Source organism: Lissotriton vulgaris, chromosome 1_1 (genome assembly GCF_964263255.1).
Source record: "Lissotriton vulgaris chromosome 1_1, aLisVul1.2, whole genome shotgun sequence".
Classification (NCBI taxonomy): domain Eukaryota; kingdom Metazoa; phylum Chordata; class Amphibia; order Caudata; family Salamandridae; genus Lissotriton; species Lissotriton vulgaris.
The window spans coordinates 1,569,021,163-1,569,043,980 of NC_141685.1; the positions used below are offsets into that span (position 1 = coordinate 1,569,021,163).

At 47.5% G+C, this 22,818-nt stretch overlaps 1 protein-coding gene across 1 annotated transcript in view; it reads right to left on the minus strand.

Annotated features, from left to right (window-relative positions):
- RAB21 (RAB21, member RAS oncogene family) overlaps positions 1–22,818 on the minus strand; it is a 230,428-nt gene that overhangs the window by 103,069 nt on the left and 104,541 nt on the right. The window contains exon 4 of the mRNA XM_086918093.1: positions 12,409–12,472. Within this exon, the coding sequence (XP_086774219.1) occupies positions 12,409–12,472 (64 nt within the window). The remainder of the gene's footprint in view (positions 1–12,408; positions 12,473–22,818) is intronic.

The window sequence follows — 22,818 nt, forward strand, 5'->3', positions numbered from 1 at the left end:
CAGACAAGGCAGAATCCAGGGTGGGCGATGGATCTGACCCAACCCCACTGCTGGGATGTACTTCAGCCGACCTCCCAGGGAAGGAGTCCTGGATCAGTTTAATCTTGTCCGTGAAAAACTTTGCAAGATCACAGGCCCACGACTCAGAGGGAGCGGTTTGAGAGAGATTAGATCTAGGGGTTGTAAACTCCCTCACAACAGTAAAGATCTCCTTGCATGAATTGGTGGCTGCCTCTATCCTCCTAGCCAAGTAGTCCTTTTTCTCGCGAAGGATATCACGATGATAGGCTTTGATTGCAGTCCTATAAGCAAGTCTGGCCATCAAGTCGTACTGAGAGCGCCAGGCCCTCTCGGCCACCTTGCACTGGTGACGAGAGGCGAACAATGCTTCCGTAAACCACGGAGCAGAAACCCGCTTAGATGTAACCCGGGGAGCCAGCACAGGGGCTAAATCATTCAGCCTGTCCGTCAGCCACAGCTGCAGAGAGTCCACATCCTGCTCAAGGTCACCTGAGAGGGGACACGGATGGTCAAGAGAGGCCTGAGCTAGCATCTCAGGAGTCACACGGTGGAATGCCCTAGACACAGGTCCATGCTGTCTAGGCGCATTGCTAGACAGTTTCTCCCTTCCCGGTACACAGAACCTGGCCAGCCTGTGGTCGGACCAGAGCACCGGAACAAGCTCTGTGTCCTCTAAAGGGGCTGTGGAAAAAACCTGATCCAGAGTGTGACCCTTGTGTGTGGGGCCAGAAAGAAAAGGCACAAGACCGAGGGGAGCCGTAATGTCGAATAGCTTGTTCACATCTGGATCCTCACCCTCATCCATGTGGAAGTTGAAATCTCCCACCAACACACAATGCTCAGCCCTCAAAGCTAGCCCTGCCATAGCTGCCTGAAGTTAATCAAAAAAGGATCCCGTCGGTCCAGGGGGTCTATAGACCAGCAACCCTTTGAGAGCTTGATGGGGAGCCAGAGTAATGGAGAAGGCCAGGGACTCAGAACATGTAATAGTTTCCATCGGGATGATAGAACAAGCAGCGCAAGAGCCACCCCTCCTCCCCTACCCTTCAGTCTATCTTGCCGAAAGATATTATAATCCGGTGGAATAGCCGTCATGATATCAGGATTGGACGATTTCCCCAACCATGTTTCTGTCAGCATCAGACATAATGGTTTTTCCGTAACAAAGAGGTCAAAGATCTCCAGGGCGTGTGCACACAGATCTGGTATTTAGGAGCAGGCAGAGATGTTTCACACTAGCCTCTCCCCTCTGCAATGAAGCAGCAGGGACGTAACCAGGTGTCCAACCACATCCCGGGCATTGTCTCTTCCCCCTATAGCGTCCGGGAAAAACAACCCGACAGGCACAGGATACCTTTTGCAAGAAGCGAAGTTCCCGCGACGAATAGTGTACCATCCTCCCATCAGCAACAGAAAGCCCTATAGAGCCAAACCCAACCGCCACTCCGCCGCCTCCGGGACGCTGACGGGCGCAGACGGGCAGGACTCTGGCAAGACTCAGGCAAACCCGCTGCGCTAGGAGGACTGGTTTAAATAGGGCCTCCAGGTGAGGTGCAAACCGCCCACCAGGACGCTCAATATGGCGCTGCAAAAGCGTCAATGCCGGAAGGCCTTTAAATCAGACCCACGAGAACAAGGTGGTAAATCCTCCTCCAGGCCGCAGGAGAACACTTAAACTGTGCGCAAGGGACCGGGCACGACAGGTGTGCAGAAATTGTAATGGCAACTGGGCCACAGCTCGCAATGTCACTATAGTGGGTTCAGAGCCCAAACCAGTGGACAGGCTTCTGTGTCGCATATCCGCCACCTCAGGGGGGCATACCCTTTGTTTCCCCCGTGTCCAATGATGACCGCCTCTGCGCCCCGCGGCGGTTGCGGGAAGGAGCAGCGATCAGCCAGTTAGGCCGCCCGCGGGACCGGGTTCCGAGGGACAACAGAGGTCGCGTACCTCCGCTCTTCTTTCGCCCCAAACAGTAGGTAGTAAGTAGGGCTGGTTCAAGGAACTCTGCCTTCTCCGGGTAACACTCCCGCCCGGGATGGGGCCTCCAGCAGCGTCGCGGGTGCCTCTCAGGCGTGATCCCAGCAGCAGCTCCACCGGGCCGCGGTGTGCATCATCGGACCGAGAGCCGGATCCGCTAGCCGGAATGAGCAGTCTCACGGCTCAAACGATCAGCGGTGTGTTCTAATGCTGCAGTGACGTCGAAAACCAGTTGAGAATCGGATAAGTGGTCGGATTTACTCCAGAACGGGCACACTTGGTCGGAGCCGCCTTAGGAAGCGGCCATGTTTCTCAGCGGTTGGCAACGCCCCGACAACCAATTATTTTTAATGTTGTGTGAGGGGTGGGCTACGGGGAGATGTGCAGCCCCCAGCAACATAAGAAAAGGAAACAAAAAAAGTCTCTGGGGTCATTTAAAACATGGCCCCAAGAGAACTTAGCATATATTTTTAAAGCATTACCCAAACTGGAGCTTTTGTTTTAAAGCTGGGAGTGCAGCTCCCTCTAGCGGCTGGTGCCATTGTTGCTTTTTATGAGCAAGGCTCTCTTGTGGTTGTTTTATAATTATATTTTTTTGGCTGAAAAATGTTAAAAGGAAGATCGAGACATATTAGTTTAAAAATAAGCAAGTGTCAAAGACAAGTAGTTTAATACAACTTTAAATAGTTTTAAGTAATCAATAGTAATAAACATTGCATTGTGTGTATTATAAAAATATACACTTGACTAAAATTATCGATGATCTGGTGTTATAGCTAAAAGAAAATGTCAGTTAAAAAATGCCGCAAAAAACGACTGAAATTCACTAGTTTTAGTTATCTCAAGAAACTATAGCTCATGCCCAAAAGTAACTATAACTTGCGCACTCTCCAGGCGCTGCCAAATACTCCAAATATTACATGACCCATGACATGTTCTATTACATCATTATTAACACTAACATTTTTCTATGAGAAAAAAAAAGAAAAAAAAAAAAAAATATATATATATATATATATATATATATATATACACACACACACACACACACACACACACTTCATTGAGCCCCACCCTTTTTAACCTTTACGTCACCCCCTTGGCCAAGCTGATTAGAACCCTCGGATTTACATTGGTATCCTATGCAGACGGCACACAAATTATTGTGTCCATCAACAGCTCGCCCATGGATATTGAATCTCGATTCAAAGACTGCATGAGACACATAGGGAAGTCGATGCAAGTTAACTGTTTAAAACTTAACACATCAAAAAATGAAGTTATGCTTTTTGGCAACACGCCAATCATCTGGTCAGACAGCTGGTGGCCAAATCACATGGGCCCTCCCCCAACACCAGCCAACAAGGTAAATAATCTTGGAGTTCACTTCAACTCCAAGCTTTCCTTTTAATCCCAGAATAATTACACCCCAGGAGCTTGCTTTTTCATTCTTTAAATCCTGGGGGGGAAAGTACTTCCGTTTATCCTAATTGAGCTCAGGAAAACAGCAGTCACAGCTTTAATTGGTTCTAGGCTGAACTATTGCAACACCCTTCTCACTAGCACAAGCAAGCGCAGAATACATAAACTCCTGATTACTCAGAATGCGGCTACTAATCCTGCTCGGGCTCATCCTCTTTGATTCAGCCTCCAAGGTTCTCGCTGAGCTACATGGGTTGCAAATCAGCAAATGCATTCAGTTCAAAGCTCTATGTATTGCATTCAAGGCTACACGCGGCAAGGGTCCTTGGCAATTGTCGCAATTCTTCAAACCTTATGTTACGGTCAGATCACGGATATCATCAAACAGAGGCAACTTGTCCATTCCCAAGATACATAAAGTGAAATGAGGAGGCAAAAGTTTTTCTTACACCACTGCCAAACGTTGGAACTCTCTACCCACTCCTCTCAAAAATGAATCCAACTTGTTTTAATTCAGGAAGCGTTTAAAAACCTGGCTCTATTAACAAACCGTCATAATACGACTTCTGCCTACTGGTCTATCTAGCGCCTAGACACCTTCGGGTTTTTGTAGCGCTTTATAAATCCCTCCTTTTATTTTATACCGATACACACATATATTGGACTAAAAAACAAAGGTTAAATTGACATCTATAATAGGTGTTGAAAGTTTAAAAACCGAAAACACACTAAAATTTGCCAGTCATATTTTAGTAATATAACTTTCTTACAATCGTCATACACTGTTTCTGACCTCACATATTACTTCACACATAATATGTTAAATTACATCAATAATGATATCACTTGTTCCAATACTTAGAGAGGCCCGCTTTCTACAAGTTAGACCTGCACTCTTATTCCTGCAACTTTTGCACAATGCACATGTCACTTTTCACGTTGCAAATTTTTTTGTAGCAGGAGTACGCATTAATAAGAAGCGCAGCAAAAGCAATAATGGATTGATTATAAACGAAATTTCTTAAGTGTAACCTCAATAGATTATAGAAATATCAATGTTTTAAATGTTTTAACTGTATTGTTTTAACTTTTTTGATTATATACATTAATTGTTTATGCACATGTCACTTTACATCACTCTGATGATGTGACCTATGAATTATTATGTATATATGTTATGTAAATATTTTTCTTGTGATTGCTTTACTTTTTGTGTGTAATTTTTCTTGAAATGTATCCTGTGTCTTTTTATGATTTTTTAAAAATCGAATAAAAGTGATTGACTGACTGATATCACTAATAACCATTTCCAATGTTTATGACAGCGGGCTCTAGGCTTTGTGAACTGGAAGTAATTCAACAAGCTACACATGTGCCCAATTAGCACTAATCAAGGGTCGAAAGATCAAAACTTTAGCCACATGCCGTAAACACAGCATATCTGCTGGCTCATGCATGGTGGATGACCTAGTCTTTCATATGGTGGATGATACAATCTTTTTACTTGAATTCACAAGTCTAACATAATGCCTCCATACACTTTAATGGAGTCACCCAGTTTTTAAACCTTGAACACAGTCCAAAAACATGGCTGCTCTCTATTCAACTTAAAGTGATCACCTTCTTAGAGACTTCACATGACCAACAACTTCGAGTCAAGAGGTTAACAGGTATGCATTAACCACTGATTAGGACATCTTCAGATCTGCTGTAATTTGGTAAAATACACTAGACACATTCCTGAAATTATTACAATGGTGGACAATTTTAGAATTGTGTTTCAATCACATTGTGAGTTCAAACATCTCTAACTGGGTCAGCCCTATTTTTGTTAACCTTTAAGCATGTACCATATCTCAAAATCTTTACAGACGTCCACCATGTAAATATCCAAAACTCATAAAACTGCGCTTTACATATAATTTGCATGCATAACTGAACGATATATTTAACATGGGAATGTGGATAGACATTCACAGGTGAATAATACAGTTTAAATAGAATGTTCACTTTTCTCACTATTTGTTTGCAACAGGCCTTGCTTTTAAACCAAAACCTATTTTGAAAAGTAGATTTGAAACCAATACCAGGTGTGTTAACCTTTACATTGTTTAACATGCAGGAACTGCTTGCATTTTAATCTTTTGCTGGTAGGTAAATTATGGAACAGTAACTCTTGCAATGCATTATCATACTTGGCTCTGGAGCATACTGTGGACATGGCCCTTCTTTGGGGAATTCACCCCAAAACCTTTTGCTTTTCCTCCTACTCTTTGCCAACTCACTCCTTAGAAATCTGGGCACCTTCCCATTGTACTGTAAGGTAGGTGCGCACAGCCGTCTAGCCCGTATTGGGCAAGAGTGTGCATGTAATGGGTTTAGGTGCCATACCTCCATGTGCCCCATAAAAGCGCATAACACATACCCGGGTGAGTACGGCACTGGCTAGTAGTGGGACGTGGCACGGAGTGTGCCACCCACCGGATAGCCTATCAACCCTGTATTGACCGGTGCGGCACCATTGCGCCCCTGTCTAAGTTGGCATCACTTTCACCTCAGCCGACCCGGAGTGGATTGTCCCATACCATGAGGACACTACCCCAAGGAAGCCCTGAAGGGGGCGTGGAGGAGGTGGTAGGGTGAAGGGTGGGTAGATACATATGGATGTTCCCTGTCCATGTAGTAAGGAACCCCCCCATGTGGAGCTTCTCCTGCCTTGGATTTTAGCTCTTCCCATGGGACACTCCAAAGGGTGTTGCCGATTCGCTCATCTAGTCTTAGGTCTCTGAGCACGTCCTCACTGTCAAGGTAGTTTGGCAGAGTGTGCACCTTCCTACTCAGTCAAGAAAGAAGCACTGACCCTGTGATCTGAAATATGGGCCGGTCTGCCAACACAGACCGAGGAGTGTGCAGTTATACTAGTGAGTGTGTCCACCAGCCTTCATGCTGTTTCAAATACTTGTCCCACATGCCATTGCAGGCTTGAGGATACGCCCTGACACCTAGGGCATATCGTATAGGTGCTCGGCCTGCCATTGCGGGCTGGTGAGGGCATACCCGCATCCATGGTGTCTCATACCAGGGTCAGGTCAGCAATGCATCCGTAAGGGGGCAACCATGTCCTGCAGATCCAGGCAGGTTGGTGTGCACGCACTTGCACCTAAGGTGCTAGGACCTCGGTCTGGTCTGGTGCAACTTGTATCATCGTGCACCAGACGTTGAGCCTCATTTACAGGGAGGTACGGAATTTGTAACTCGTCCTGTTGTAGACCTGAAGTGTCTAGTGTGACACATACCAACACGCATCAGACCCTTTGCCTTGATTGCCTGGGCACGACCCTGATCATCATAAAGCACTTGGAGTGCCTCCTCCTCTCGACAGCCTCTCCTGTGTTACTCCCCATTCATCAGTTGTACACTTTTGACCATCATCGTGGCGGACCAACTGCTCTCTCCACACTTTGCCCCTCCTGAAGACATCTTGGCGCAAGGTTTAGTTTAGTTTAGTTTAAAGGAGTTTGTAGAGCGCTTGGTAACACCTCCCGGCGTGTCCCCGCGCTGTGGAGAGAGAATGCAACAGCAGAGAGAAGTCCAATCACACAGTAAAGAGGCAAGTCTTCAACTTCTTCCTAAACATGATTTCATTACTCTCCAACCTGATATCTAGAGGCATGAGGTTCCATTGCTTGGCAGCTAAGGTGCGGAAAGATCTGCCTCCCATTCTGGCTTTTTTGGGGCAGGTAATTCTGAACAGACCCATTCCTTTAGATCTCAGAGATCTATTAGGTTCATACACAGACGCCAAATCAAACATATATGCCGGTGCTCTGTGATGAATTATTTTATGGCACCAGAGCATAGCTTTAAAGACAATCCTCTTACTGATCGGTAGCCAGTGGAGGGCTGCTAGAGAGGGGCGAGAAGGAGCTCGGCGGGGAAGCCTTAGCACCAGGCGAGCTGCCGAATTTTGTAGAACCTGCAGCTTTTTTATGTTTTTCTCTGATGTCCCCATGAGCAGCACATTTCCGTAATCAATACGGGACGTTATCAGTGCCTGCGTCATGGTACGCCTGGAGTTAATGGGTAACAGGTCGAGGGTGCGGTTAAGGGTTTTCATCACCCCAAAACATTTCCCAACAGTTTTCTTTACGTGGCTGTCAAAGGACAGTTTATTGTCCACCCATACACCTAGATTCTTCGCCTCTCGTGCAGGCGATGGCAGAGGACCCAGGCAGCTGGGCCACCACTCTGTTGTCCATTTGGCCTCATTGCCTCCAATAATGAGGACCTCTGTTTTTGTCCCATTAAGTTTCAAACAGTGTTCATTCATCCACATTGCCAGTTTGGACATGCAGGCATTGAAGTCATCAGCTTCCTTAGAAGGGGCTTGGGTCAAAGATATGAGAAGTTGCGTGTCGTCGGCGTAGGAGACAAGCTCCACGCCGAACGATTGCACCACCTCTGCCAGAGGGGCCATGTATAGATTGAATAGGGTGGGGCTCAGGGCAGAGCCCTGAGGAACCCCCTGCTCAAGCATCACCCTGTCGGAGAGGAAAGTCCCTCTTTGAACTTGGAAGCTCCTGTTAATCAAGAAAGATTTCAGCCACCTCAGTGCCTTGTTGGTAACTCCTGCTTTATTAAGACACTGTAGCAAGATGGAGTGTGCTACAGTGTCAAAAGCGGCACTGAGATCAAGCATGATGAGGGCCATTGTATTTCCCTCATCTGCTCCCTCACGTAAGGTTTCAGTGGCCCTCAGTAGAGCTGTCTCCGTAGAGAAGCCAGTTCTAAAACCCGACTGAGATTTATGGAAAACATTATGGGTCTCAAGATGTTCCATAAGTTGACTGTTTGCGATTTTCTCTGCTAACTTGGCCACATAAGGTAGCAAGGATATAGGTCGTAGGTTATCCATTATGTCCATGCTGATGTTTGGTTTTTTCTTAATGGGTAATACTATTGCCTGTTTCCATTCCTCCGGAAGGCAGGAGGTTGTAAAAGAGGTTTGTAGCAAGTGCCTGAGATGAGGTTCTAATACAGGAAAGGCTTCAGCTAAAATTTTCGGGGGTGCCGGGTCCCGGGGAGATCCCGATTTGATTTTGTTGCACATTTTGGACAGGATTTCATATGAAGGAACTACAAAAGATTTGAGACATACAGGTGTATTTACAACTTTATCATTTTCAGTGAAGTACGTGGCCGGATCTATCTGCTTAGAGAAGCTAGTATAGATTTTATTAATTTCGCCTGCAAAATACTGTGCAATATTATTGCACGCTTCCACAGAACCATTTTGAGCGGGAGGAGTCCCATCCACTATGGATATCTCTTTGTATATCTGAAACAGTTCCTTGGAGGAGTTGCCTGCTTCAATAATACGGGTGTGATAATGCTCTGCTTTGGCCAGACGAACTGATTTGTAATATTCTCTCTGTACTGTTTTATATTGTATTTTAATATCTGCACAGAAGTTCTGGCGCCAAGCTCTCTCAAGTTTCTTGCAAGCCGTTTTCATGGCCTGCAATTCTGGGCCAAACCAAGGAGCAGTTTTCTTAGGCCTCCTGGCATTGGACAGGGTGCGGCTGGGGGCTGTGATGTCCAGGGCCTTAGTGACGATAGTATTTAAATTGTCATTAGCTGCCTCACAGTCGACCCCTTTAGGAAGGCCTTCGTCATGAACAATTTGATTAAACAAATTTAAAGAAAAGTTCTTCCATTTTCTGCACTTGTATCGCAGGGATTGGTGACGAAAAAGCTCCGTTCTGCCAAGTTGAACTGTGATGGGAATGATATGATGATCCGACCAGGGTATGGGTATAGGATCAGAGGTGTGCACTCCCTGCCAGTTTCCAAAGACGGGGTCTAGTAAGTGTCCTAATTGATGAGAAGGTGCTTTATTTTTTAGATCGAGCTGAACAGATTGCAGTTCCATTCGGATATCATCGGCGTCTTTATCTAAATGATCTTCAAAATGAGCATTGAGATCTCCTAGCACTAACAGTCTGGATTTCCTTAGTGCTAGATGAGTGACCGCCTCCATTAGGGTCGAAGTAAACTCATATAGTCTACCTGGTGGTCGGTATATCAAAATGCCAGAAATCGAATGATTGGGACCAGTGTTAATTGTGAAGGTACCGGCTTCACTGTGATCAACCTGTGTGTGTGCTAGGGAGCAGACTAGAGGAGCTTTCGTGGCTATGGCGATGCCGCCTCCTCTACCGTCCTTCCTGTCCAATCTAGATAGGGAGTAGCCGTTGGGCATGGCCTGGATAACATCCGGGTCCGAATGATCATCTAGCCAGGTTTCAGTTAGGAAAAGGATGTTAAGATTCTGATCCTCAAGTAAATGGTAGATTTCTAGAGCGTGTTTACGTAGAGATCTACAATTCAATAATGCAGCTTTGATGGTAGGGCCCGAGCTAGTGTCTGGGATATGGAGGAGGGGTTCAAAGCGGCACCTCGTACATTTTAAAAGTGACTGGGCAGGCATGGTATGTTTGCAGACGTCAGGCGTGTCAGGTTGTAAGGCAAGTAGAGCATGTCTGCCATACCTTAAGGTGGTTTGTGACAACCCACCAGGGTCTGTGGCCCCGCGCCCCGTCCGGCCGCGGACGGGCGCAGACGGGCTGGACTTTGGCTCGACTTCGGCGCGCTTCCGGCGCGCCCGCTGCACGCGTCCGCTGCGCGGTCGCTGGCTCAAGCACATTTATGCTAAGGGGAGGGGTCGCTAGAGCGCTGACCTCTGCTCCCTGAGCCCGGATGTGCAAGGCTCCTCCTCGCCCTCCGCATCAAACGTCCATGATTGGACGCGGCGGACCGGGGCGGGAGTGGGAGAGAGACTAAACTAACAGGTAAATGCAAAAATCACATTAACTGTGTCCGACTGTGACCCCACACTGAACGTGTTAAAAGACAAATTCAATTACAGCGTTTAAAAGCATCCGCTATTAAAACAGCGCGAACAGTGCATTGAAGCGCGGTAATGAGCGCTGAGTGAATAGAGGTTGCCTCTGCCACCGGCAAACACTCTTCTCCACAGCGCGTACCTGTATCTGCAGGATTAAATAACCTTTCCCCCTTCAGCGTCGCTAGAGCGCTGACCTCTGCTCCCTGAGCCCGGATGTGCAAGGCTCCTCCTCGCCCTCCGCATCAAACGTCCATGATTGGACGCGGCGGACCGGGGCGGGAGTGGGAGAGAGACTAAACTAACAGGTAAATGCAAAAATCACATTAACTGTGTCCGACTGTGACCCCACACTGAACGTGTTAAAAGACAAATTCAATTACAGCATTTAAAAGCATCCGCTATTAAAACAGCGCGAACAGTGCATTGAAGCGCGGTAATGAGCGCTGAGTGAATAGAGGTTGCCTCTGCCACCGGCAAACACTCTTCTCCAGGTAGTACCTACAGCTCCCGTCAAGGGCGGGTGATCACACTTGTAGGTAGTAGCGCAAGAGATTGACTGGTTTGAAGGAATGCTTCCAAGACAATTTGGAAGCGGGTCAAGACACTGCGTGACTCCATTGTGTTTGGATACCTATGGGTAAACGTCCTGAGTGAACGTCCTGAGGGGCTACTAAACTCCCCTTGTTTATGCCTACCTCCTAATTAAAACTTGCTACTTATCCCTACCTGCATCCCAAGGACCCAGACAAAGTGTGACTTTGGCCAAGTGTGGCTTAGTATCCGGGAGGCCGGCTGGGGTTTTTCCATCCGGGGGTATAAGACAATCAGGGCGAACCAGAGGGTGGAGATAGTTTGGGACCACAGAGTCTGCAGGGTGTTATCCATTGACCTGCTGGGTACCAGTAGCACCGCATTAGGGTGCTGAGTGCATATGTGTGCGAGAGTGGGCAGGTATCTGACGCATCGTGTGGAGGTGCGGAGTGAGTGTGTGAATGATAGTGATAGTCAGCGCATCGCCTGTGATTCACGTAACAATACAGTGGGCCTAGTACTGCTAGTAATATTTCCAAATGTGTTTTATGCCTGAAAGTATTGATTCAATATGTGTTGAAAATAAATGTTATTTACATAGATCCTGTGGGAAGTCTCTTTTGCGACTCTCTGTGTAATTATTGAGAGGGACTGTGTGCCTCTGCTTACACACTGCCTCCGAGGAAAGCCTGACAGCTCAGTGCCAAGCTACCAAATGGTGAGCACATGTTATACAGCAAGTGTGATCACCCGCCCTTGACGGGAGCTGTAGGTACTACCTGGCTGGGGGCATCCCTTCAGCCAACCAGAGATTGCTGGCTCCAAAACGTACCCTTTGTTCATCCTTGCCACCGACACATGTACACATAGTAAGTTTAGGTCATAAATCACTGTAGGCCTATTACTACCAATATTTTTTTATATTAATGATGTAAGGGTTTATGTAGTAATTTGTGTAACAGTGTCAAGGATGATATCATCAGTAATCAGGCTTCGAAAAATCCTAAAAATCTTACCAGGCTTGCAAGTCTATTAACTTGAATTATCTACTTGACCTAACTGCGAAGCAGGTGACACCCACAAACTTGTCTCACACACATTTTCAATGAATTGGTCACTAGCGTACCTACCTTAGAAATGTCTATCAGAGGTGGCTGCAAGTGAGCCACTCTTTACTCATTTTGAATTTTACAGGCTAATTATAAACGAAGGCAACCTAACTGAAAGTTAACATTAAAATAAACAGCACTTTTGAGGTTTTCCTTTAGATAAAAGACCTAGCCTGCATTTGGTGTCCTCTCAATAATTAAGTCAGCTTTAGTACAATCACATTCAACAACGGCTGAATTTCATAGTAGCCAAGAAGGGCCAGAAACACTGGGACACCACTCCTCCACTTGGGTATAAAAAAAAACTCCTTTTACAAATACCAAAAAAATGAAATTGCTGCAAATGTATTTTATTGACATTCTTGCTTTTAAGTCAAACAACGTTTTGGTGAACTAGCAGCAGAAATTGACATGTACGTACACACACTCACAAGACTTACCAACTATACATAAGCAGATTTCATTTCCCAACATTTTTCTTAACTCCTTCACCCAGTTTTTTACCTGCAGTCAAGAGTGGAAATGAATGCACATTAGAGTAAGGTTTTAAAGTCTACTGAAACATATATATTAAAAAATACACCACAGCCCTCCCTATCGCCACTAAAAAGACACTGAAGAAAGTCTAGTAGGATGAAGACCTCTTGGCTTCCGAAAAGATGAACGGGAAGAGGAAAAACATGTCTAAGTACACTTAAGAGAATAAGAGAATACAAAAAAAGGAAATTACTTTTACATCCGTTCTCATACTTACTCCATCATAAATAGGAAGTTGCCTGAAACTTCAGGCCAGCATCTCAACAAGAACACTTTCACTTTAAAAAGTGTCCATGGGAACATTAGCCTGAACCTTTGCCCACCTGCTCGGGTGTTACGCTTTATCTGTATTTCACCAACTTTCCCACCCAGTTCTGACATGCAATATTACTAGCTGGGCATATGCCTCAGAGGGGACAGCTTAGTGAGTGTTGTGAACAATTTGCAATGCATAAGGTCTCGCATTAGGAAAGTTTGAGCTATTGGTATTGTAAATTAGACATTTTTTATTTATGTGTTGGTTTTGAAAATAGCAAAAATAATAGCTTTGTCATTTACAATGCCAATAGTTATAACTTGTGACACCTATAGCATTTGTAATGCAATATGCGTTGTATTCACGTGACTTAGATGTATTGATATTACAAATAACAATGGCTTTTAATTTTTTGAATAATTAATACTTAAATAAAAGTTATTGTAATTTATAATGGCAACATCTTAAACTTTTGTAAATAACTTTTGTGAAGAATATGTTCAGTGTATTTTATTGGGACGAAAATCCAAGAACAGAAATGAAATACTAACCTCTTTTTGTGACATTTGTAATAAAGCTTGAAACATTGAGAGAACATATTTGACCCAGTTGTTGTTGAAAGGTTGCACAGATTGATGCTGTGGTGGCGCTGAGTGATGTTGTGGTGGCGACTAGTGATGCTGTGGCATTCAATGATCCAGTGGTAGCGCATAGTGATGTTGTTGTGCCCCTTAGTAATGCTGTGGTGATGCGATAGAGCCCGTGGGATAGATAGAGTGAGGGCGATAGATAGCTAGACAGATAGAGTGATGGCGATCAGTATCTAGATAAATAGATAGATAGAATGAGGGCGCTAGATAGATAAATAGATAGATAGATAGATCGATAGATCGAGTGAGGGAGGGCGATAGGTAGATAGCGTGAGGGCGATAGATAGATAGCGTGAGGGCGATAGAGAGAGAGAGTGAGGGCGATAGAGAGAGAGAGAGTGAGGGCGATAGAGAGAGAGAGAGTGAGGGCGATAGAGAGAGAGAGTGAGGGCGATAGAGAGAGATAGAGTGAGGGCGATAGATAGAAAGAGAGATAGAGTGAGGGCGATAGACAGAAAGAGAGATAGAGTGAGGGCGATGGAGTGAGGGCGATAGATAGATTGATAGATAGAGTGAGGGCGATAGATAGATAGCGTGAGGGCAATAGATAGATAGCGTGAGGGCGATAGATAGCGTGAGGGCAATAGATAGATAGAGTGAGGGAGAGAGTGAGGGCGACAGATAGATAAATACAGTGAGGGCAATAGATAGAGTGAGGGCGATAGATAGAGTGAGGGCGATAGATAGAGTGAGGGCGATAGATAGAGTGAGGGCGATAGATAGAGTGAGGGCGATAGATAGAGTGAGGGCGATAGATAGAGTGAGGGCGATAGATAGCGTGAGGGCGATAGATAGATAGCGTGAGGGCAATAGATAGATAGCGTGAGGGCAATAGATAGAGAGAGAGTGAGGGCGATAGAGAGAGAGTGAGGGCGATAGAAAGAGAGATATAGTGAGGGCGATAGACAGAAAGAGAGATAGAGTGAGGGCGATGGAGTGAGGGCGATAGATAGAGTGAGGGCGATAGATAGAGTGAGGGCGATAGATAGAGTGAGGGCGATAGATAGAGTGAGGGCGATAGATAGAGTGAGGGCGATAGATAGAGTGAGGGCGATAGATAGATGGAGGGAGATAGATAGTGAGGGCAATAGATAGATTGATAGAGTGAGGGCGATAGATAGTGAGGGCAATAGATAGATAGAGTGAGGGAGATAGAGTGAGGGCGCAAGATAGATAAATACAGTGAGGGCGATAGAGTGAGGGCGATTGATAGATAGCGTGAGGGCAATAGATAGATAGCGTGAGGGCAATAGATAGATAGCGTGAGGGCAATAGATAGATAGAGTGAGGGAGAGAGTGAGGGCGACAGATAGATAAATACAGTGAGGGCAATAGATAGAGTGAGGGCGATAGATAGAGTGAGGGCGATAGATAGAGTGAGGGCGATAGATAGAGTGAGGGCGATAGATAGAGTGAGGGCGATAGATAGTGAGGGCAATAGATAGATTGATAGAGTGAGGGCAATAGATAGATAGAGTGAGGGAGAGAGTGAGGGCGACAGATAGATAAATACAGTGAGGGCAATAGATAGAGTGAGGGGGATAAATAGAGTGAGGGCGATAGATAGAGTGAGGGCGATAGATAGAGTGAGGGCGATAGATAGAGTGAGGGCGATAGATAGAGTGAGGGCGATAGATAGTGAGGGCAATAGATAGATTGATAGAGTGAGGGCGATAGATAGATTGATAGAGTGAGGGCGATAGATAGATTGATAGAGTGAGGGCGATAGAGTGAGGGCGATAGAGTGAGGGCGATAGAGTGAGGGCGATAGAGTGAGGGCGATAGAGTGAGGGCGATAGAGTGAGGGCGATAGATAGATAGATAGATAGATAGATAGATAGATAGATAGATAGATAGATAGATAGCGATAGAGTGAGGGCGATAGAGTGAGGGCGATAGAGTGAGGGCGATAGAGTGAGGGCGATAGATAGATAGATAGATAGATAGATAGATAGATAGATAGATAGATAGATAGATAGATAGATAGATAGATAGATAGATAGATAGATAGATAGATAGATGGAGGGCGATAGATAGATGGAGGGCGATAGATAGATGGAGGGCGATAGATAGATGGAGGGCGATAGATAGATGGAGGGCGATAGATAGATGGAGGGCGATAGATAGATGGAGGGCGATAGATAGATGGAGGGCGATAGATAGATAATGAGGCCGATAGATAGATAGAGTGAGGGCGATAGATAGAGTGAGGGCGATAGATAGAGTGAGGGCGATAGATAGAGTGAGGGCGATAGATATAGTGAGGGCGATAGATATAGTGAGGGCGATAGATATAGTGAGGGCGATAGATATAGTGAGGGCGATAGATATAGTGAGGGCGATAGATATAGTGAGGGCGATAGATATAGTGAGGGCGATAGATATAGTGAGGGCCATAGATCGAGTGAGGGCCATAGATCGAGTGAGGGCCATAGATAGATAGATAGATAGATAGCTAGATAGATAGAGTGAGGGCGTTCGCAAGATAGAGTGAGGGCGATAGATAGAGTGAGGGCGATAGATAGATAGATAGATACATTGATAGATAGAGTGAGGACGATAGATAGAGTGAGGCTGATACATAGATAGATAGATAGATAGATACATTGCTAGATAGAGTGAGGGCGATAGATAGATAGCGTGAGGGCAATAGATAGATAGCGTGAGGGCAATAGATAGATAGCGTGAGGGCAATAGATAGATAGCGTGAGGGCAATAGATAGATAGAGTGAGGGAGATAGAGTGAGGGCGACAGATAGATAAATACAGTGAGGGCAATAGATAGAGTGAGGGCGATAGATCGAGTGAGGGCGATAGATCGAGTGAGGGCGATAGATCGAGTGAGGGCGATCGCAAGATAAGAGTGAGGGCGATAGATAGAGTGAGGGCGATAGATAGATAGATACATTGATAGATAGATAGAGTGAGGGCGATAGATATAGGGCCCTTCGTCTTCCCTCCCCGCTTCCCGCCACAGCCGCTAACCCCGCCCCTTCTTTCCTTCTGTACCCTCCCCGCTCCCGCCTCCCAGCTGCTCCGCCCCCCCTCGCACTTCGCCATATATGGCGACCGTGCGAACGCGCAGCGGTTATGCGCTGCGGGCGCGCCGATTGTGCGCCAAAGGTAAGCCCGTCCGCGACCGGACCGCGACCGGACCGCGCCCAGCGCCAGGACCCCTGGCCCTCACAGACCCCAGCCCACCCGCCGGACGTACGACGCCGCCACCCTCAACGCCGGCCGACTCCAGGGCTGCTACCGAGCCACCCCACGACGCACCCACGGACCCTTCAGCTGCCACGCCTGCAAGTTCACCTGCATCCGGACCTGCCCTGCACCAGCACCCGCCAAGCCGAACACCAGCAGCAACCACCTCAAGTGCATCCTGCTCAACACCCGCTCCATCCACAGACACGCCATCGAACTCTGGAACCTCCTCGACACCACAGCCCCTGACGTTGCCTTCCTCACGGAGACCTGGATGAACGCCTCTTCAGCGCCTGACATCGCCATCCCAGAGGGATACAAGATCACCCGGAGGGACCGCTCCACCAACCAGATGGGAGGAGGCATCGCCGTCATCCACAGGGACACCATCCGCATCAGGACCAACACCGACAACACCCTGACAACCGCCGAACACCTGCACTTCCAGATCCACACCGACCCGAAGACCACCCTCAGAGGCACCCTGATCTACCGACCGCCGGGGCCACGCACACAATTCAGCGAGGACATCGCCGACTTCATCAGCCCGCATGCCCTCCCCTCCGCCGACTACATCCTCCTGGGGGACCTCAACTTCCACCTGGAGAACAACAGCGACCGCAACACCATCACCCTGCTCGACAACCTCGGTCTCAAGCAGCTGGTGTCCACCCCCACCCACCTCGCCGGACACACACTCGACGCCGTCTTCTCATCCAGCAAAGACATCACCTTCAGCCACGCCACCGGACTCCACTGGACGGACCACAGCTGCGTCCACTTCACCTTCAGGAAAACGACGATCCACCACCACCAGCAACAGGTTGCCCGAAGAAGTTGGAACAAGATCACAGCCGACCAGCTCGCCGCTTCCCTGAGCCAGCACCCTCCTGCCAGCTCAGCGAACCCCAGCCAGGCCGCCGACAACCTCACGAAGTGGATCAGCAACTGCGCGGACGAACTCGCCCCTCTGAGGACCCCGCCCAGCAGACCCGCCAGCAAGAAAGACCCATGGTTCACCGACGAACTCAAGAGCTCCAAGAAGGACTGCCGAGCCCTCGAGAAAGTCTGGAGAAGGGAACCAACACCGGACAACATGACCACCCTCAAGCTTTCCATCCGGAAGCACCACCAACTGATCCGCGCCGCCAAGAAAACTGCATTCAAAGACCGGCTAGACAACAACGCACACAACTGCAAGGAACTCTTCAACATCGTGAAAGAGCTCTCCCACCCCAACGCCGGAAACAACAACATCACCCCATCGCAAGACCTCTGCAACTCCCTCGCCTCCTACTTCCACAACAAGATCGCGGACATAAACAACAGCTTCAGCATTCAACCGACGCACGTCACGACCACAGCAACGCCGCCCACCACCACCCTCCGCGCCTGGACTCCGATAAGCACCGAAGACACCGTCCGCATGATGAACTCCGTCCACTCCGGATCTCCGACCGACCCCTGCCCTCACCACGTCTTCAACAAGGCCGACGCTGTCATCGCACCCCACCTGCGGGACATCATCAACACCTCCTTCGACACCGCCACCTTCCCTGAGAGCTGGAAGCACGCCGAACTCAGCGCTCTACTCAAGAAACCTACAGCGGACCCCACCGAACTCAAGAATTACCGCCCCATCTCGCTCCTCCCGTTTCCAGCCAAAGTCATCGAGAAGACCGTCCACAAACAGCTGGCCGCCTTCCTCGAGACGAACGGATCCCTCGACCCCTCACAGTCTGGCTTCCGAGCCAACCACAGCACCGAGACCGCCCTCATCGCCGCCACCGACGACCTCCGAGCCCTGATGGACAACGGAGAAACAGCGGCCCTCATCCTCCTAGACCTCTCCGCGGCATTCGACACTGTCTGCCACTGCACCCTAGTGCAGCGCCTCAGCAACGTCGGAATCCAGGAGAAGGCACTGGAATGGATCGTCTCCTTCCTCGACGGAAGAACACAGAGAGTCCGCCTACCACCGTACAAGTCAGAGGCCACCGAAGTCATCTGCGGCGTCCCTCAAGGATCCTCGCTGAGCCCCACCCTCTTCAACGTCTACATGAGCCCCCTCGCGGCCATCGCACGCCAACACAACCTCAACATAATCTCCTACGCCGACGACACCCAGCTGATCCTCTCCCTGACCAACGACCCCGCCGCCGCCAGAGCCAACCTGCACGAAGGGATGAAAGAGGTAGCCGAATGGATGACGACCAGCCGCCTGAAACTGAACTCAGACAAGACGGAGGTCCTTATCCTGGGCTCCTCGCCCTCCGCCTGGGACGACTCATGGTGGCCCCCCGCCCTGGGCACCGCATCCAAACCGACGGACCACGCACGCAACCTGGGCTTCATCCTGGACTCCTCCCTCTCCATGACCAGACAAGTCAACGCCGTCTCCTCGTCGTGCTTCAACATCCTACGCATGCTACGGAAGATCTTCTGGTGGATCCCCACGGAGACCAGGAGGACTGTCACCCAGGCCCTCGTAACCAGCCGACTAGACTACGGCAACGCCCTTTACGCCGGAACCACCGCCAAGCTCCAGAAGAGACTCCAGCGGATCCAGAACGCCTCAGCCAGACTCATCCTCGACATCCCACGAAACAGCCACATCTCCGGACATCTGAGAGACCTGCATTGGCTCCCTGTCAACAAAAGAATCACCTTCCGTCTCCTCACCCACGCACACAAAGCCCTACACGATCAAGGCCCGAGATATCTCAACAACCGAATCAACTTCTACGCTCCCAAACGCCACCTCCGATCAGCCAGCCACGCCCTCGCCGCCGTCCCCCGCATCCGAAGAGCGACAACAGGAGGAAGGTCCTTCTCCTACCTGGCCGCCAAGACCTGGAACTCCCTCCCGACCGACCTGCGCTTGACCCAGGACCACCTCTCCTTCAGGAAGAATCTCAAGACCTGGCTGTTCGAGCAGTAACGGCACCCCCCCCTCACCCCCCAAGCGCCTTGAGACCCTACGGGTAAGTAGTGCGCTCTATAAATGTCTTTGATTGATTGATTGATAGATAGATAGATAGATAGATAGATAGATAGATAGAGTGAGGGCGATAGATAGATAGATAGAGTGAGGCCGATAGATAGATAGATAGAGTGAGGCCGATAGATAGAAATATAGAGTGAGGGCGAAAGATAGATAGATAGATAGATAGATAGATAGATAGAGTGAGGGCGATAGATAGTGAGGGCAATAGATAGATAGAGTGAGGGAGATAGAGTGAGGGCGCAAGATAGATAAATACAGTGAGGGCGATAGATAGAGTGAGGGCGATAGATAGATAGCGTGAGGGCAATAGATAGATAGCGTGAGGGCAATAGATAGATAGCGTGAGGGCAATAGATAGATAGCGTGAGGGAGATAGAGTGAGGGCGATAGATAGATGGAGGGAGATAGATAGTGAGGGCAATTGATAGATTGATAGAGTGAGGGCGATAGAGTGAGGGCGATAGATAGATAGATAGATACATTGATAGAGTGAGGGAGATAGATAGATGGAGGGCGATAGATAGATGGAGCGAGATAGATAGATAGTGAGGCCGATAGATAGATAGATAGATAGATACATTGATAGAGTAAGGGCGATAGATAGATAGATACACTGATAGATAGAGTGTGGACGATAGATAGAGTGAGGCAGATAGATAGATAGATAGATAGATAGATAGATAGATAGATAGATAGATAGATAGATAGAGTGAGGCCGATAGATAGAAATATAGAGTGAGGGCGAAAGATAGATAGATAGATAGATAGATAGATAGATAGATAGATAGAGTGAGGGCAATAGATAGTGAGGGCAATAGATAGATAGAGTGAGGGAGATAGAGTGAGGGCGCAAGAGAGATAAATACAGTGAGGGCGATAGATAGAGTGAGGGCGATAGATAGATAGCGTGAGGGCAATAGATAGATAGCGTGAGGGCAATAGATAGATAGCGTGAGGGAGATGGAGTGAGGGCGACAGATAGATAAATACAGTGAGGGCAATAGATAGAGTGAGGGCGATAGATAGAGTGAGGGCAATAGATAGATGGAGGGCGATAGATAGATGGAGGGCGATAGATAGATGGAGCGAGATAGATAGATAGATAGATAGATAGATAGATAGATAGATAGATAGATAGATAGAGGGCGATTAGATAGATAGAGTGAGGCCAATAGGTAGATAGAGTGAGGGCGATAGATAGATAGATAGATACATTGATAGAGTGAGGGAGATAGATAGATGGAGGGCGATAGATAGATGGAGCGAGATAGATAGATAGTGAGGCCGATCGATAGATAGATAGATACATTGATAGAGTAAGGGCGATAGATAGATAGATACATTGATAGATAGAGTGAGGACGATAGATAGATAGAGTGAGGCAGATAGATAGATAGATAGAGTGAGGCAGATAGATAGATAGATAGATAGATAGATAGATAGATAGATAGATAGATAGAGGCCGATAGATAGATAGATAGATAGAGGCCGATAGATAGAAATATAGAGTGAGGGCGAAAGATAGATAGATAGATAGATAGATAGATAGATAGATAGATAGATAGATAGAGTGAGGGCGCAAGATAGATAGAGTGAGGGAGATAGAGTGAGGGCGCAAGATAGATAAATACAGTGAGGGCGATAGATAGAGTGAGGGCGACAGATAGATAAATACAGTGAGGGCAATAGATAGAGTGAGGGCGATAGATAGATGGAGGGCGATAGATAGATGGAGGGCGATAGATAGATGGAGGGCGATAGATAGATGGAGGGCGATAGATAGATGGAGGGCGATAGATAGATGGAGGGCGATAGATAGATGGAGGGCGATAGATAGATGGAGGGCGATAGATAGATGGAGGGCGATAGATAGATGGAGGGCGATAGATAGATGGAGGGCGATAGATAGATGGAGGGCGATAGATAGATGGAGGGCGATAGATAGATGGAGGGCGATAGATAGATGGAGGGCGATAGATAGATGGAGGGCGATAGATAGATGGAGGGCGATAGATAGATGGAGGGCGATAGATAGATGGAGGGCGATAGATAGATGGAGGGCGATAGATAGATGGAGGGCGATAGATAGATGGAGGGCGATAGATAGATGGAGGGCGATAGATAGATGGAGGGCGATAGATAGATGGAGGGCGATAGATAGATGGAGGGCGATAGATAGATGGAGGGCGATAGATAGATGGAGGGCGATAGATAGATGGAGGGCGATAGATAGATGGAGGGCGATAGATAGATGGAGCGAGATAGATAGATAGATAGATAGATAGATAGATAGATAGATAGATAGATAGAGGGCGATTAGATAGATAGAGTGAGGCCAATAGGTAGATAGAGTGAGGGCGATAGATAGATGGATAGATAGAGTGAGGGCGATAGTTAGATGGATAGATAGATCGAGTGAGGGCGATAGATAGATAGATACATTGATAGATAGAGTGAGGACGATAGATAGATAGATAGAGTGAGGGCGATAGATAGTGAGGGCAATAGATAGATAGAGTGAGGCCGATAGATAGAGCGAGGCTGATACATAGATAGATAGATAGATACATTGCTAGATAGAGTGAGGGCGATAGATAGAGTGAGGCCGATAGATAGAGTGAGGCTGATACATAGATAGATAGATAGATACATTGCTAGATAGAGTGAGGGCGATAGATAGATAGCGTGAGGGCAATAGATAGATAGCGTGAGGGCAATAGATAGATAGAGTGAGGGAGATAGAGTGAGGGCGACAGATAGATAAATACAGTGAGGGCAATAGATAGAGTGAGGGCGATAGATCGAGTGAGGGCGATAGATCGATAGCTAGATAGATAGAGTGAGGGCGATAGATAGAGTGAGGGCGATAGATAGATACATTGATAGATAGAGTGAGGGCGATAGATAGATACATTGATAGATAGAGTGAGGGCGATAGATAGATGGATAGATAGAGTGAGGGCGATAGATAGATGGATAGATAGATCGAGTGAGGGCGATAGAGTGAGGGCGATAGATAGAGTGAGGGCGATAGATAGAGTGAGGGCGATAGATAGAGTGAAGGCGATAGATAGATAGAGTGAGGGCGATAGATAGATAGATACATTGATAGATAGAGTGAGGACGATAGATAGATAGAGTGAGGACGATAGATAGATACATTGATAGATAGATAGAGTGAGGGCGATAGATAGAT